The sequence below is a fragment of the Maniola hyperantus genome, chromosome 1 (assembly GCF_902806685.2).
Source record: "Maniola hyperantus chromosome 1, iAphHyp1.2, whole genome shotgun sequence".
NCBI classification, from domain to species: Eukaryota; Metazoa; Arthropoda; class Insecta; order Lepidoptera; family Nymphalidae; genus Maniola; species Maniola hyperantus.
This window is the reverse complement of record NC_048536.1, coordinates 14315813-14330673: the sequence shown is the minus strand read 5'-3', so window position 1 is coordinate 14330673 and position 14861 is coordinate 14315813. Positions and strand designations below refer to the sequence as shown.

Below are 14861 nucleotides of genomic sequence, written 5' to 3'. Positions count from 1 at the left end.
TCGCACATCTATCTCTAGTATATAGTAGATAATCTATGCTCCTTATTCTTAGTCTGAGTTTGCAGGTGTCAAGTAGAAAGGGTTAAAATCCAGAGCCGAAGAGTATGTAACCACGGCACTACGTTTCCAGAGCCGTACAACCAGGCCTATCAACTGAATATCCTATATGTTAGGTATTGGTCTGTGCGTACAACCAGAAAATAAACACATTTCCGTTCACATTACTGGTCTGTGGTTCACATTGATACTTAGTCTGTGACATTCACTGACCTAGTGATCTGTGTTCACAGACTATTAAAAAAAAATGAGAGAGATATAGGCGTTTTTGGCGGGAAACGCGAAGTGCGCTTTTTAATTGAAAATTGTTAAAAATATAGTTTTTGAGTGTAAATAGTACATTATTTTGTAAATAGTTTTCGTTAAACTGTGGTACAATGCCGCCAGATAGTGACGGCTGTGATTTGGAACCAGCAGCGGGCAAAAAGAGGAAGAAAATGCAAAAGGAGAAACCCTCTGAAAGTGATGGTGCAAAATACAAACCATTTATAAAACCAGGGTATCGCCGGGCGTACGGCGATACTAGTACCAATTCAGAATTCCCTGTATACGTAGAAAGCACAGAAGATATCAAACTAGGAAACAAAAACCCCCTAGTGGTATCCAAATATTTTAAACAAGTAAAAGGTGTAAGTGAAAGTAGGCGCATAAACGCTACTAAAATTATGCTTGTCTTCAAACAAGCGACAGCGGCTAATGACTTTTTGAAGCACGAGTGCCTTTCAGTTTATAAACTTCGAGCGTTCATCCCGGCGTCCTCTGTGGAAAGGGTAGGGGTGGTTAGGTTTATTCCAAAAGAATCTAGCAATCAGGAACTTTTCAATAAACTCTCCTCGGAAAGTGAAGTAATAGGTGTAAAGAGATTTTTGAAAAAAGTGGGAGAGGAGCTAATTCCTCTCTCCACTATCAGTGTAATTTTCAGCGGTACTAGTCTACCGCAGTATATTTATTTGGACAACTGGAGATACAAAGTTTTCACTTATGTTCCTCCTTTGATGCAATGTTTTAAATGTATGAAATTTAACCATTATGGGAAAATTTGTAAAAATCAGCAAATATGCTCACGGTGCGCTGGTGAGCACCATTACAAGGACTGCACGACGGATACACTGAAGTGCAGCAATTGTGGGGGTGCGCATCTTGCAATATCAAAAACGTGTCCTGTAAAGGCAGCGAGAATGGAGAGGAACAAAAAAGAAACCTACTCAAAAGTAGTTCAAATAAGTAGTGCGAGTTTCCCTCCACTCCCAAAGCCTCAGAGCCCTCAGACATATGAAAAAAACCAAACTACATACTCACAGCCTAAGCAAACTACACAGACAAAGACAGAAATTTCACACAATGATATTGTAAATAACTCTAAGCTTTTAGGAGCCATAGTAAACACTTTGGTTACAATAGGGAACTCTAATAATATTAAGACTACTAATCAAATCAAAGAAACATTTTTAGAACATTTAAGTAAAATATAATGGATTCTCACCTAACTATTGTGCAGCATAATATCCAAAGTATTAACAATAAGAAACCCTTGGTTAAAACATTTTTGGAACAACATAATATTGATATTTTGCTATTAAATGAGACCTGGCAAAAAAATACAAGTAATCCTATTAGATTTTCAGGATATAATTTTGTAGGAAAAAATGCAAATAATGAACATGGTGGAGTAGGCATTTTATTAAAAAATACATTAAAATATAAAATATTGCCAACACAATTTTATCAAGATGTCCAGTCCATAGCAATTTCTCTAGAAACTAATATAGGTTCCGTGTCGATTCTATGTGTTTATTGTCCACCTAAAAATAAAAATAACAATTATTGTAGAATTAATAAACTTAAAAATATTATTGCTAGCTTACCAAAACCTTGTATAGTCTCAGGAGATTTTAACGCGCATCATATTGCTTTTGGGTGCAATTGTACAAATTCAAGAGGCAAAACATTGTTTGAAATTTTTGATGAACATGACCTATGCCTGTTAAACACAGGTGTATCTACTACAGTACAAAGACCTAATGCAAATAGCTCTGCTATTGATGTGACAGGGGTGAGTCCCGTATTAGCACCTCTATGTGAATGGTCAGTAGGTGACGATCCTTTGGGTAGTTACCACTATCCAACTTTTACAAAATTAAGCCTAGTTCCATCTAAATATTCTGTCAATGACAAAGTAGAGAAATTTCTATTTCATAAAGCAGATTGGACCAAATATTATGCAAAATCAGAGGAGTACTTTAAAGGTATATCTTTTGATGAAATAGATCCTTCACAGTCGTATGATAAGTTCTGTGAAGTTTTAAATACTCTTAGAAAAGAATTCGTTCCTTATGTAAAAATTGAAGGTCCTAGACTTTTTAAAACTCCTGCTCCTTGGTGGGATGAAAACTGTGAAGTTGCTGTTAAAAATTCGAGAGAAGCTTTACAGTTATATAAAAGAAATGGGTTGATGGAAAATTACATTAATTATAAACAATTGGATGCACAAAAAAAATTAATAATTAAGGATGCTAAGAAAAATAGTTGGTACAAGTTATGTTCAACATTCAATAGATATACTCCTATTACTCGAGTATGGAATTATATGAAAATGTTTAAACGTATTAAAAACCCACCACAGCATAAAAATGATGTATGGATTCCCGATTTTATTTCAAAATATAAACATGATAACAATAACACAACGTTAAATACCTCTGTTTTCGAATTTAATAATGATTCTGACAAGCATATGTTACTTTTAAAGCCTTTCACTTTTGCAGAATTTAATATAGCACTTAAATCAAGAAAAAACTCTACACCCGGCTTAGATAACATTCCATATATAATGATTAAAAAATTGCATAAAGTAGGTCAATTAGCTTTACTTGATATATTTAATAGGCTATGGGATAATCAATGTGTTCCAGAGAGTTGGAAGATCCAATGTATAGTACCGATTTTAAAACCTGATAAATCTTCATCTGATTGTAATTCATACAGACCAATATCACTAACATCATGCATAGGAAAATTATTTGAACAAATGCTGAAACTGAGATTAGATTATTTTACAGAAAAAAATAAATTATTACCAACATTCCAATACGGTTTCCGAAAAGGAAGAAGTGCTAATGAGAGTTTGACATCATTTGTATCGGATTTAAGAAGCTGTAAGTTATCAAAAGATGCTGCAGTATGTGTATTTTTGGATATAGAAGGTGCTTATGACAATGTTGATTTAAACCAGATTATTACTTCTCTTCATGAAATTGGCATTCCTGGAAAAATGTTAAAATGGCTATCAAATTTTTTAAATAACAGAAAGTTTTATGTTAAGTATAATAATATACTTCATGGACCTAACTCAACAAGTAAAGGCCTTATGCAAGGTGCATCATTATCTCCAATTTTATACAATTTATATACCTCTCAAATTGAGAAATATGTAACAACAAAGGATGTAAAAATTTTACAATTTGCAGATGACTTGTTATTATATAGTGTAAATAAAAATGTAGAAATAGCTGTAAATAATGTTAATTCAGCATTGACTCAGGTGCAAAATTATTACCAAAACACTTTAAAATTAAGTATTAATACCTCTAAAAGTTCATGCATGGTATTTGGTGGACCAGTAGATGTAAACATTAAATATAATAACTTAGATGTTCCAATTGTAAGAAATAAGAAGTTCTTAGGAGTAATTTTTGATACAAAACTAAAATTCGATGCTCACATTAACTACATTTGTAAAAATGCATTAAAAAGCATTAATCTTATTAGATGTTTAGCTGGTACATTTTGGGGTTCAGATCCCAAAGTTTTGACTTTGTTGTACAATAGTATGGTTAGAAGTCATTTTGATTATAGTTGTCTTGCGTATATGCAAACTAATCCATCGTTGTTGAAAAAATTGGATGTCATTCAAAATATAGGTTTGAGAATAATAAGTGGAGCAATGCGGTCTACACCTATTAATTCAATGGAAGTAGAAACATGTATCCCTCCTTTGCCGGTGAGACGTGTTTATTTGGCTGAAAAGTTTTGTTTGAAGCTACTATTCGCTAACTCTAACTTGGTAAACAAATTATTACTTCCACAGGATTTATTAAAAGTTACTGAAGCATCAATTGAAACTCTACAACCTACAGCGGAAGCACTTCTTTCCGGTAAAGGACCTACTATGTCAATGATTATGACTTATATGCATAGTATTGCTAGTAAGATAAATGTGAATGACGTTTGGCCTATGTATGATTGCCACTATGATGTAATAAACCTCGAAAATAGAATACACATCACTGATATTAAATCCAATTTAGACTTCCTATTGTTCATTGAAGAAAATTGTAAAAATCATTATAGGATATATTCGGATGGTTCTAAAAATGAGAACTTTGTAAGTTCTGCTTTTTATGATTCACAGTTAAAAAAATGTAGATCATATAAATTAAACTCTGACTGCAGTGTGTTTACTGCTGAATGCGTTGCCCTGTTCAAGGCATTGGAATATATCAAAGAAGAATTAATGTTTAAAATGAATAACTATGTTTTAATAACAGACTCGAAAAGTGTTCTTTTAGCTATAAATAATTTTAATTTTAGTAATTATAAATTAGTTTATATTATTTTCCAAATTAAAAATGTACTACTTAATTTAAAACAAAGGGGAATTAATATAGAATTTGTTTGGGTACCCTCCCACAGAGGTATAACAGGAAATGAAGTGGTTGATTCTGCTACAAGAAAAAGTAATTTTTATGAAGATTGTTCAAGTAGCATCAAGGTGCCATTTACGGATTTATGCAATACAATTAAAATAAGACAAAAGAAATTGTGGAGTGAAGTGTGGGATGTGACTAATAAAAATAAAGGAAAATGGTATGCGGAAATTCAAAAGGAAATACCAATACAACCATGGTATTTCAAAACGAAGTGTGAATCTAGAAAATTTACATCATTAATGAATAGACTGAGATTTGGTCACTGTCTGGTGCCAACACACCTGAATAAAATAAAAATACTAAACAGTAAAAAATGCAACTATTGTGATTATGAGGAGGCTGATGTTAATCATATGATACTCAAATGTCCAGCTTTTGGCATACAAAGACTTATATTAGCCAGTGATCTAAACACTATAAATATGGAACAAAAACAAAAAATTGATTTTCCCCGCCATGTAAAGGACTTGTTGTGTAAAACGTCATATTTTAAGTCTATTTTTAATTATATAAGTAATACTATAAATAAAGTGTAAAAACGTTAGACTAATTAGTTATAAGCAATTTTGTATTTTTAGAATAATATTTAGTTATAAGCAATTTTGTATTTTAGAATTTGTAAATTTTTGAAAGGCCTTAAAGGAGTGTTATCCAGGGCCGTAAAATATATTAAAAAAAAAAAAAAAAAAAAAAAATGATTATTGGTTATTGATTTTTTTGTTTGTTTTTAGTGGTTTTTAAATTTGCCGATAAACTTATCTCTAATATTGTGCGAATATTATAATTTATAAATAAACGTTAATCTCCTGATAATATATTGTCATATTATGGTGATACCTACGTATGTATAACACCATAGGATTTTAGAATTATGAGCAATGAAATACCAATAGAAATCGATATTCAACATAATATTACTAATGAACAAACACATGAAGAGACCGTTCCTCAAACTGAAATAGCTTGTGTTAATGTTTTTGATATAAGTTATGGAATTTTTTATGCTAAATATATGTTACACAATTTGCCCTGTTCAATTAAAAATATGTCTAATAATTGGAAGTGTTCCAAAGAGTGGATTGTAGAAGATAGAATAAATTATGACTATTTTATACAAGAATACGGTGACCTAGATGCACCTGTTGCTGATTGTGATCAAATAAACTTCAATGCTCAATGTAAATGTAATATGAAAGTTAAAGATTATATGAGTTACTTAAGAACCCAATACAAGGAAAAACTTTTGTACCTCAAAGATTGGCACTTGAAAAGACTAACAAATGAACTTTTTTATGATGTTCCAATTTTATTTGCATCAGACTGGCTGAATGAATATGCCTTGGATAACAAAGAGGATGATTTCATGTTTGTTTATATTGGACCCAAAGACACATGGTATGTACTAAATGTATGTGATTTTGAAAACATCTTGTACAGTTTATCACTATTTATATACTAGATGATGCCTGCAATGTTGTCTGTGTGTATGCAAGTTATTAGGGCCGCAGGAGGAGAAATACAGCAGGAGCTCAAAAGTCTACAGTGAATTTTGGTTACAAGCTATCTCTATTCCAAGGTTCTTTAGTCTGGTGAGAGGCAGTGGCTTATTGACTCTATGGGCTAAAGCTATCATCACAGACTGCATCATTACTTAGCACTAGGTGAGATTGCAGTCAAGGGAAGGTTTTAGGAATAAAATAAAAAACGCTCAGTCATTGCATTGTAGTGTGAAGCTATAACAAACTTTCACATTTATTAGGGTTCCGTACCTCAAAAGGGAAAATGGAACCCTTATAGGATCACTTTGTTGTCTGTCTGTCAAGAAACCTACAGGGTACTTCCCTGTAGGTTTCTTGAATCATTCTTGAATTCCCGGCATGAAATTTGGCAGGTAGGTAGGTCTAGCAGACATTCAGGGAAAAATCTAAAAACTGTGAATTTGTAGTTACATCACAAGAAAAAAATTAAAATGTGTTCATGAACAAATACTGCTATTTTCGACTTTCAAAGTAAGATTGTTATACCAAGTGGGGTATCATATGTGTCTAAAATAGTTCTGCAATCTGCATGTCAAAGCAAATGTAGTTTCCCTACCGTAAAAGAGATGTCGTTGATATAAGATTATCTCACGCTAATTTTATTAAATTGAGTAGTGGGTACCGCCAACCGAGCCTAAATAATGTTAGATATTTATGACACAGTGCAATTCCTTGGTCTTTTTGCGAAGATCACCTAAGTAACATGTTTTCCAAATTCATATAAGAGATTATTAGGGTTTAAAGCGATATGTACGTGAAATAGTTATAAATACAATGAGTTTAAACGAGATGTGATACGAAATACTTATTAGCTAAATAATACGTGAATCAAAACTAGTGTTTTTACGAGAAAATAAACGTGTGTGATTACGAATCGATATTTCATTTTTAAACATGGTGCCGAAACCTCGGGAATATTAAGAAACTATCATTAAATGTTATGAAGAATGTTATTGTGTTACGCAGAATATTGTTCAAATGTAAGGTGAGATAGAAATACTGTGTTATGGAAACAAGAAGACTAGCAATTTTACAAGGTTTGATGAACTTTAAAAACAGTGAGTGAACATTTTTATAACCTTTGACACCTAACATTTTAAAACTTGAAACGAGAACTTTTGAATAACTTTGGACTTTTTTGGACATTTTATGAAGTTTGAAAATTAACGTTTTGCACTTTTACGTAAAGATTTTGTCAAGATTATTACAAATAGTCCGGTCAAAGTAGACAATTAAGTGTGAAGATTAATACCTATAGGCTGGTCAAAATAGATAATCAAGATTGACTTTTTGCACTTTTTATGAACTCTTAAAACCAACTTTGGAACCTTTTAGGATATTATTCTTGAACTGTGAAGATGAACTTTTTGCACTTTTTGTGAACTTTTGAAACTTTATTTGGATGGTTATTTTACTTTGAAGGTTAACTTTTGAACTTTTATGTGAACATTTTAACAAGATTGTTACAAACATTTAGTGAACTTTTTTTTGGAAGATTTCTTTATTTTTTAACATATATAACTATACTTTTTGGAAATAAACATGGAGTTAATAAGCCTAATAAAAGGTCAACAAGAATTGTTTGAGCAGTTGAGAAAGGCTGAGCGCAACCTTAGGAAAGCCAACCAAGAGATGCGGTCAAAATATAGTTATTTGACTGCTAGAATGGAAGCATTGGATAAATTAGAAGATGCATTTAGTCAAAATCACTTGGAAATTGTTGCAAAAGCTACATCAGAGCAGACACTACAGTTACCATATTTTAAGGATGATTTGCAGGACAATTTTCAGGAATTTTTCTTACAATATAAATCTCTTCTAAAGGAGTATATTGCATTTATAAATCCAACCACCATGACTACAAAGGCAACTACGAGCACGAGTGCAGTGACAAATGTAAACAGCTTAGAAGTTAAATTGCCTAGAATTGAACTTCCTAAATTCTCTGGCAAATATACCGAGTGGCAATCCTTTTTTGACATGTTTGTCTCACTTATACACGAGAATAGCACACTTGCGCCAGTACAAAAATTACACTACTTAAAATCAAACTTATCAGGAGAACCAGAAATGTTATTGAGAAATTTTCCTACAACAGATGCTAATTACACGGAAGCCTGGGAACAATTAACTAAACGCTACAACAATGAGAGATATAACTGTAATTCAATTATGAAGACTTTATTTGGACAGAAAACTGTACAGAATGAATCTGCAAGTGCCCTTAAACTTTTACTAGATACTACAACTTCTTGTTTGAAAGCACTAAATAATCTTAACATTAAGACAGATCAGTGGGATGCTATAATTCTTCATTTAGTAGTTACAAAATTGGATCATGAGTCTCATCGACAATGGGAACAAGAAGTAAGTAAGACATCAGACGAGCTACCTACATGGTCACAGTTAGAAGCATTTTTAGAAACGAGATTCAGAAGTTTGGAAATGATTGATAGTAAACATACGAGCACTACAAAACCAACACAAAGGAAGAACATACAGCAAGAAGTAAATACTAAGGCATTTCATTCTGCAGTCGAAGAGAAAGTGAGCACTACTGAGCAGACCTGCGCGATGTGTGATGGTTCACATTTCATTTATTACTGTGCTGAATTCAAAACGTTACCTGTGATTGAGAGACAGAAGTTAGTAGAAACGAAGAAGCTATGCTTCAACTGCATGGCGCCTACACATCCTGTAATTAGGTGCCACCAGAGAACTTCTTGTCGCCGGTGCGGCCGAAAGCACCATACACTGCTCCATTTTGAGAAAGAGGATAAGCAAGCGTTTGATACTGCGAGACCAACTGAGAAACAGGCAGAACAATCTACTAGTGATGAGACAACGGTGGTAGCTAATTTTTCTAGAGGTGAATTGAGGACTTATCATGTGTTGTTAGCTACTGCTATTGTGAAAACTGCGCCTACAACTGGGTCGCATGCTCTTAGAGCGTTGATAGATCAGGGCTCTCAAGCCTCTTTTGTTAGTGAAGATACTGTGCAATTACTAGGTCTTAAGCGTACTAATGTGAATGGTAAGGTGTTTAGTTTGGGAGATGGTCAGCTGAGTATTAAACATGCAGTTAGTATTAAAGTCGAATCGCGTTATGAACCTGGAAAAAATATAACTGTTAATGCTTACGTTATAAAATCACTTACCTCTTTGTTACCGTCGCATGAAGTACATATCCCCGATTGGCTGGAGCTGAAAAACTTATCTCTCGCTGATCCTGGATTCGCGTCGCCTGGAAGAGTTGATGTACTACTTGGTGCTGACGTATATGGAGAAATAATGCTGAGTGGTATTAAGAAGAGCCCGTATGGAAATCTTATAGCACAAAACACTATATTTGGCTGGATTGTGTCTGGAAAAGTGTCACCAGATTTACATAGTGAAACCATTACTAGTTTACATGTTCAGGTAGAGGAAGACAAGTTACTTAGAAATAGGGAAATAGAGAACGAGATTAACACTACTGAGAGAAAAACAACTAGAGAAGAGAAACTTTATGAAGAGAAACACGAGAAAACTACAATACGAGAACGAGAAGATGGAAACGTCATATTGAGTTTACCGTTTAAAACTACTGAGCTGCAATGTCAATATGGAAAATCATGTGACATTGATACGAGAAAAGAATATTTGTTAGAGAGAAATCTGAGAAATAATACTACACTCGCTAACGAACATAACATGTTGGAGAATCACGAACATTGGAAGATTGAAACTGGTTGGGTATTCAAACGAGAGATTGATAACATAGAAGACGCACACAAAGATGATAGAGTGAAAATTCCTACTGACGAGTTGTATCAAACCGTACAGCATTACACTAATCAAGATCAAAAACACAATTACAGTGAGGACATACTTTCATTGGAGATCAAAGATTGTGTTACAAAACAGAGCGCTTTATCTATTCTTCGTCCCCTTTTTAAAGAAAATGGAACTTTAAGAGTTGGTAAATGTCAGAGTGAAGGTGAAGAAAGCTACGATGTAAATAATACAAATATTTCTTCAGCTAAGGGTCATCTTAGCCAGCTAACCATTCTTAGTACTCACACAAATACACCAAATGATGGTCCTCAAAAAGGAACGAGTTTCAAGAGATACAAATACTGGACATCGAGAGTACGTAAGAAAGAAGCAGGTGTTCGAGGAGGTAACGTTCAGGCGAGAAGAGTCGTCGGGGATTGTACATTAGGGCGTGCTTAATCGCGATACGTTTGTTAGTGCAGAACCATAACCCAGATGACCCTCTCCCATTAGCACCTGGTAATTTTAGTATAAGTGATTAGATATTAATGTCGCGTACTATACTTGGATCAGTATGTAACTTTACATAGAGGAAAATTAATTAATTTGTTAAATTATTTTGCCTCAAATATTAACAGAGTTTGTGAACAACTTAAATCACATAATTTACTTGTAAAATGGAGTTTAGGCAAAATTGTAATCAATCGTATTTTTACCTGACGATGTGATGCGAGCCGTTAATGTACATGTGAAAGAAGTTTTTTCAGAACGCGCAATCACTAAATTTTGTCTTTACTAACTAAATCTTAGTAGCTCAACACACATTGTCACGGTGGGCGGTTGTGCCAAACGATTTTAGTTAATTAGGTATACATTATTTTGCTTTACGTTTAATTTTTATTTTGAGAATGTAATTCTGTCTTCTGCATTACTATAGATTACTAAAGAAAACGTTATTATGTATTCTCTACTAGATTGTTGTTTTAATACGAGTTGAGTTACGAGTAGGTACTTCTTACATGAATTTTTGTTTAATTTTGCACTGTATAACTTACTAGAATTTGTTAGATTTACTTTACAATAAGTTTGGTTTTTTTTTGACTCTTATACAACATGTACGTGTCGTTGTATCACGGTGGGCGGCTTAATGCTGTATAGTGTACAATTGTATGTTCTAATTACGAGTTTTTTTTTTATTTTTGTTATATTCTAGAACTATTTTTTTGGACTTGTTTTTTGATAACGTTGAAGAACGAAGTCCTTGATGGGCGGAATGTCTAAAATAGTTCTGCAATCTGCATGTCAAAGCAAATGTAGTTTCCCTACCGTAAAAGAGATGTCGTTGATATAAGATTATCTCACGCTAATTTTATTAAATTGAGTAGTGGGTACCGCCAACCGAGCCTAAATAATGTTAGATATTTATGACACAGTGCAATTCCTTGGTCTTTTTGCGAAGATCACCTAAGTAACATGTTTTCCAAATTCATATAAGAGATTATTAGGGTTTAAAGCGATATGTACGTGAAATAGTTATAAATACAATGAGTTTAAACGAGATGTGATACGAAATACTTATTAGCTAAATAATACGTGAATCAAAACTAGTGTTTTTACGAGAAAATAAACGTGTGTGATTACGAATCGATATTTCATTTTTAAACAATATGAAAGGGCTTTACCTGTACATTCTAAAACAGATTTTTATGCATAAAAGTTTTTGATTCATCGTGCAAAATGTCGATAAAATACGATTGTAGTACGGAACCCTCAGTGCGCGAGTCTGACTCGTACTCTCACGTCTGGTTTTATCAGTATAAGATTAATAGCACTTGGAGTTTGGACCGAATTTTGTTACCCTTAAAAACACTCATATAAAATAAAATTCTTGTTTACAATTAACATTTTATTATATACTTTCAGGACACCTTTACATGCTGATGTTTATTCATCATACAGCTGGTCGGTCAATGTTATCGGCAGGAAGAAATGGATAATGCTTCCACCAGGAGAAGAAGTTAAATTAAGAGATGCTTTTGGAAACCTACCATTGTTGTTTGATCCAAAAATACACAAAAATGTTAAATATTTTGAAATCATCCAAGAAAGAGGAGATGGAATTTTTGTTCCGTCAGGATGGCATCATCAAGTTTTCAATGTGCTAGACACTATTTCTATAAATCATAATTTTATTAATGCATGTAATGTTGAATTTGTGTGGCGAGCATTGCAAGAAAATTTAGTTTCTGTAGAAAAAGAAATAAAGGAATTTCAAGGAACACCAGATTTTACACCACAGTGCCAACTGATACTAAAATCAGTGTTTGGTATGGATTTTGCATCATTCATAAAATTCATTGTACACATAGCTCAAAAAAGAATAAATCATCTTGATGGGAAACTTTGTAAACTATTTAACACTTACAGCTTACAGAAGAATCATGTGATTTTTGATCTGTACATCATATTAAAAATTATTAATTTCGTGGAAAACCAGCCTTTAAAATCGAGTGTAATATTACAGTCGCTAGTTCCTCAACTATTACATATAAAAAATTCAATTAATAAAGTGTTATAGTAATAATTCTATTAATACATCATTAGATATCCTATTCAATAATATTACAAAATAGCACCCAGATACAAAAATCAATTCAAAAATATTTAAACAAAATTAATTATAGATTTGACTGTGCTTTGGCATATACAACATTCTTTTTAATAAAATCTTTGATTTCAGACTTGTTATATCCTAATTCCTGCAGTATTTGAAGAGTATGTTGTCCTATTTCTGGTGGCTTCTGTTTCCCACTAGATACTCCAGGTGTGGAAGAGAGCCGAGGTGCAGGTTCAGGCACTGTAAGATTTTCATGGTCTTTATAGAAAGACTTACGTGATGAGTTACATTCATGGCTGTCAACTGATTTTATGTCAAGCACAGGAGTGACACATCCATCCAAGTTCTTAAAAATTTCACACCACTCCTGCTGAGTTTTAGTAAAAAAGATTTCTTCAAATTTCTTTTTGCATTCCATATCAGTTTGTGAATGTGTCTCTTCAGGCAACCCTAATCCTTTCAACAAGTTGGAGTAGAATTGAGGTTCCAGAGCTCCAACGGCCATAAACTTATTGTCCTTAGTTTTGTAAGTAGCATAACATGGAAGTCCACCATCCAAAGCGTTTGTCCCAGGTTCCCCACTCCATATTGGTAGCTTTTGTGATTTATATAACCAAGTTCCTAAATAAGCGGCACCTTCTGTCATACTTGCATCAATGATTTGTCCTCTACCAGATTTCATCCTTTCAAACAAAGCTAATACAATGCCAAGAGCACACAAAAGGCTGCCACCAGCAAAATCGGCAATGATGTTGAGGGGTGGCCTTGGTGGCTGTTGATTTTTACTAAGCATGGATAGTATACCCGACATAGCTACATAATTTATGTCATGGCCTGCTTTATATTTATATTCACCATGTTGTCCATAGCCTGTTAATCTTGCATATATAAGTTTACCATTTTCTTTCATAAGTGGTGTAGGACCCAGGCCCAATTTTTCTAATATACCTGGTCTGAAAGTATCCAATAAGACATCCGATTCAGCACATAACTTTTTGAATATCTCAACACCCTCTTTACATTTTAAATTTATTGAAAGTACCCTTTTTCCATTTGACAAAACATCTAGAGGTGATGATTCAATCTGTGAAACAATATAATATGTAAGTGTAGCAGAAAATAATGATTAAGATATTATATTTTTTGCTTTATGATAATACTAAAAATATAGATAAGTAATAATACTTACCTTTTGAACGACGGTAACAGATGCGCCAAAATCGGCTAATATCGCTCCACAGAACGGGCCTGGAGCTAATCCTAGCATTTCTACAACTTTTATACCTCGTAAAGCCATTTCATCTGAACTTGGAAAAAATCTTCCTCTCAAAAGTTATTATTTTTATTGATTTTCATCACAAATCTACAAGACCAAGTAGGTACCATGCGCAAAGATAAACTGATTAGTGTTACCTTTGAGATAATCTTACGCTTACGTCTATCTTATGAAAATTAATAAGGTATTTATTCCACAGAGTACATTGAATCTACCTACTTATTCGTTGAACAAAAGTATTTGAAGTTTTACAAGTTTACTTGTACCGTGGTCGTACAGCTGTAGGTAACTAACAAACTACCTACATTTACGACCGTATCGTATGCATTATAATTTATAATACGATTGACCTATTCGACATTTGAACTGAACTCTTGAATTTGGTTCAGTTTCCCTGACTTCAGAGCAGAGCTTATTTTATTTACGTCGTCTACGAAATGAAATAGTTTTGTAATGCCGGCACGACATTCGGCCGGCAGTCACACGAGTAGATGTGACACAGTCGTCCAACTTTTCGACCAACCTTCCACATGTGGAGAGATAGTTCGTCTATGTTTGACGATGTTGGATCGTGTTAGCGTGTGTTAGCGCGTGATCGCTCCGACGATGGCGGAGGGTAATAGGCAGTAATAGGTAATAGGGTAATAATTCAATGTACTCTTTGGTAATAATTATTCATCCAAGGACGGAGTACAGTCTCAGACTAAGAATAAGGAGACTTTTCAAACGCGTACCTATACCCGAAAGGGACAAACAAATATAGGTACTTACGTATGAAAGGTTGTTCTCCAGCAGCGCCCCCCTGTCAATGTCATTTAAGTGCCAAGAGAACCTTGTCGCACTTAATCCCATACCTAATCTACTAAAAACTACAACTCAGAGCCGTAAAGCCACTGACCCCGTCAAAA

At 33.6% G+C, this 14861-nt stretch overlaps 2 protein-coding genes across 2 annotated transcripts; one reads left to right on the top strand and one right to left on the bottom strand.

Annotated features, from left to right (window-relative positions):
* The first annotated feature begins 4105 nt into the window (after positions 1-4105).
* JMJD4 (jumonji domain containing 4) lies at positions 4106-12644 on the top strand. Its single transcript, XM_034970047.2, has 2 exons — positions 4106-6161; positions 11984-12644. Exons 1-2 carry the CDS (start codon positions 5638-5640, stop codon positions 12636-12638), a joined length of 1179 nt encoding a protein of 392 aa, XP_034825938.1. The 5' UTR covers positions 4106-5637; the 3' UTR covers positions 12639-12644.
* Amacr (Alpha-methylacyl-CoA racemase) lies at positions 12482-14390 on the bottom strand. Its single transcript, XM_069499230.1, has 2 exons — positions 13867-14390; positions 12482-13761 (listed from the first exon to the last, which is right to left on the bottom strand). Exons 1-2 carry the CDS (start codon positions 13972-13974, stop codon positions 12739-12741), a joined length of 1131 nt encoding a protein of 376 aa, XP_069355331.1. The 5' UTR covers positions 13975-14390; the 3' UTR covers positions 12482-12738.
* Between the last annotated feature and the right edge of the window lie 471 nt (positions 14391-14861).

What these genes read in the sequence shown, in the direction of transcription:
- JMJD4 (XM_034970047.2), top strand. Translation starts at nt 5,638, where the DNA reads ATGAGCAATGAAATACCAATAGAAATCGATATTCAACATAATATTACT. An exon ending in ATTGGACCCAAAGACACATG is followed by an intron (nt 6,162 to 11,983) that starts GTATGTACTAAA and finishes ATATACTTTCAG; the next exon opens with GACACCTTTACATGCTGATG.
- Amacr (XM_069499230.1), bottom strand. Translation starts at nt 13,974, where the DNA reads ATGGCTTTACGAGGTATAAAAGTTGTAGAAATGCTAGGATTAGCTCCA. An exon ending in CTGTTACCGTCGTTCAAAAG is followed by an intron (nt 13,762 to 13,866) that starts GTAAGTATTATT and finishes ATTGTTTCACAG; the next exon opens with ATTGAATCATCACCTCTAGA.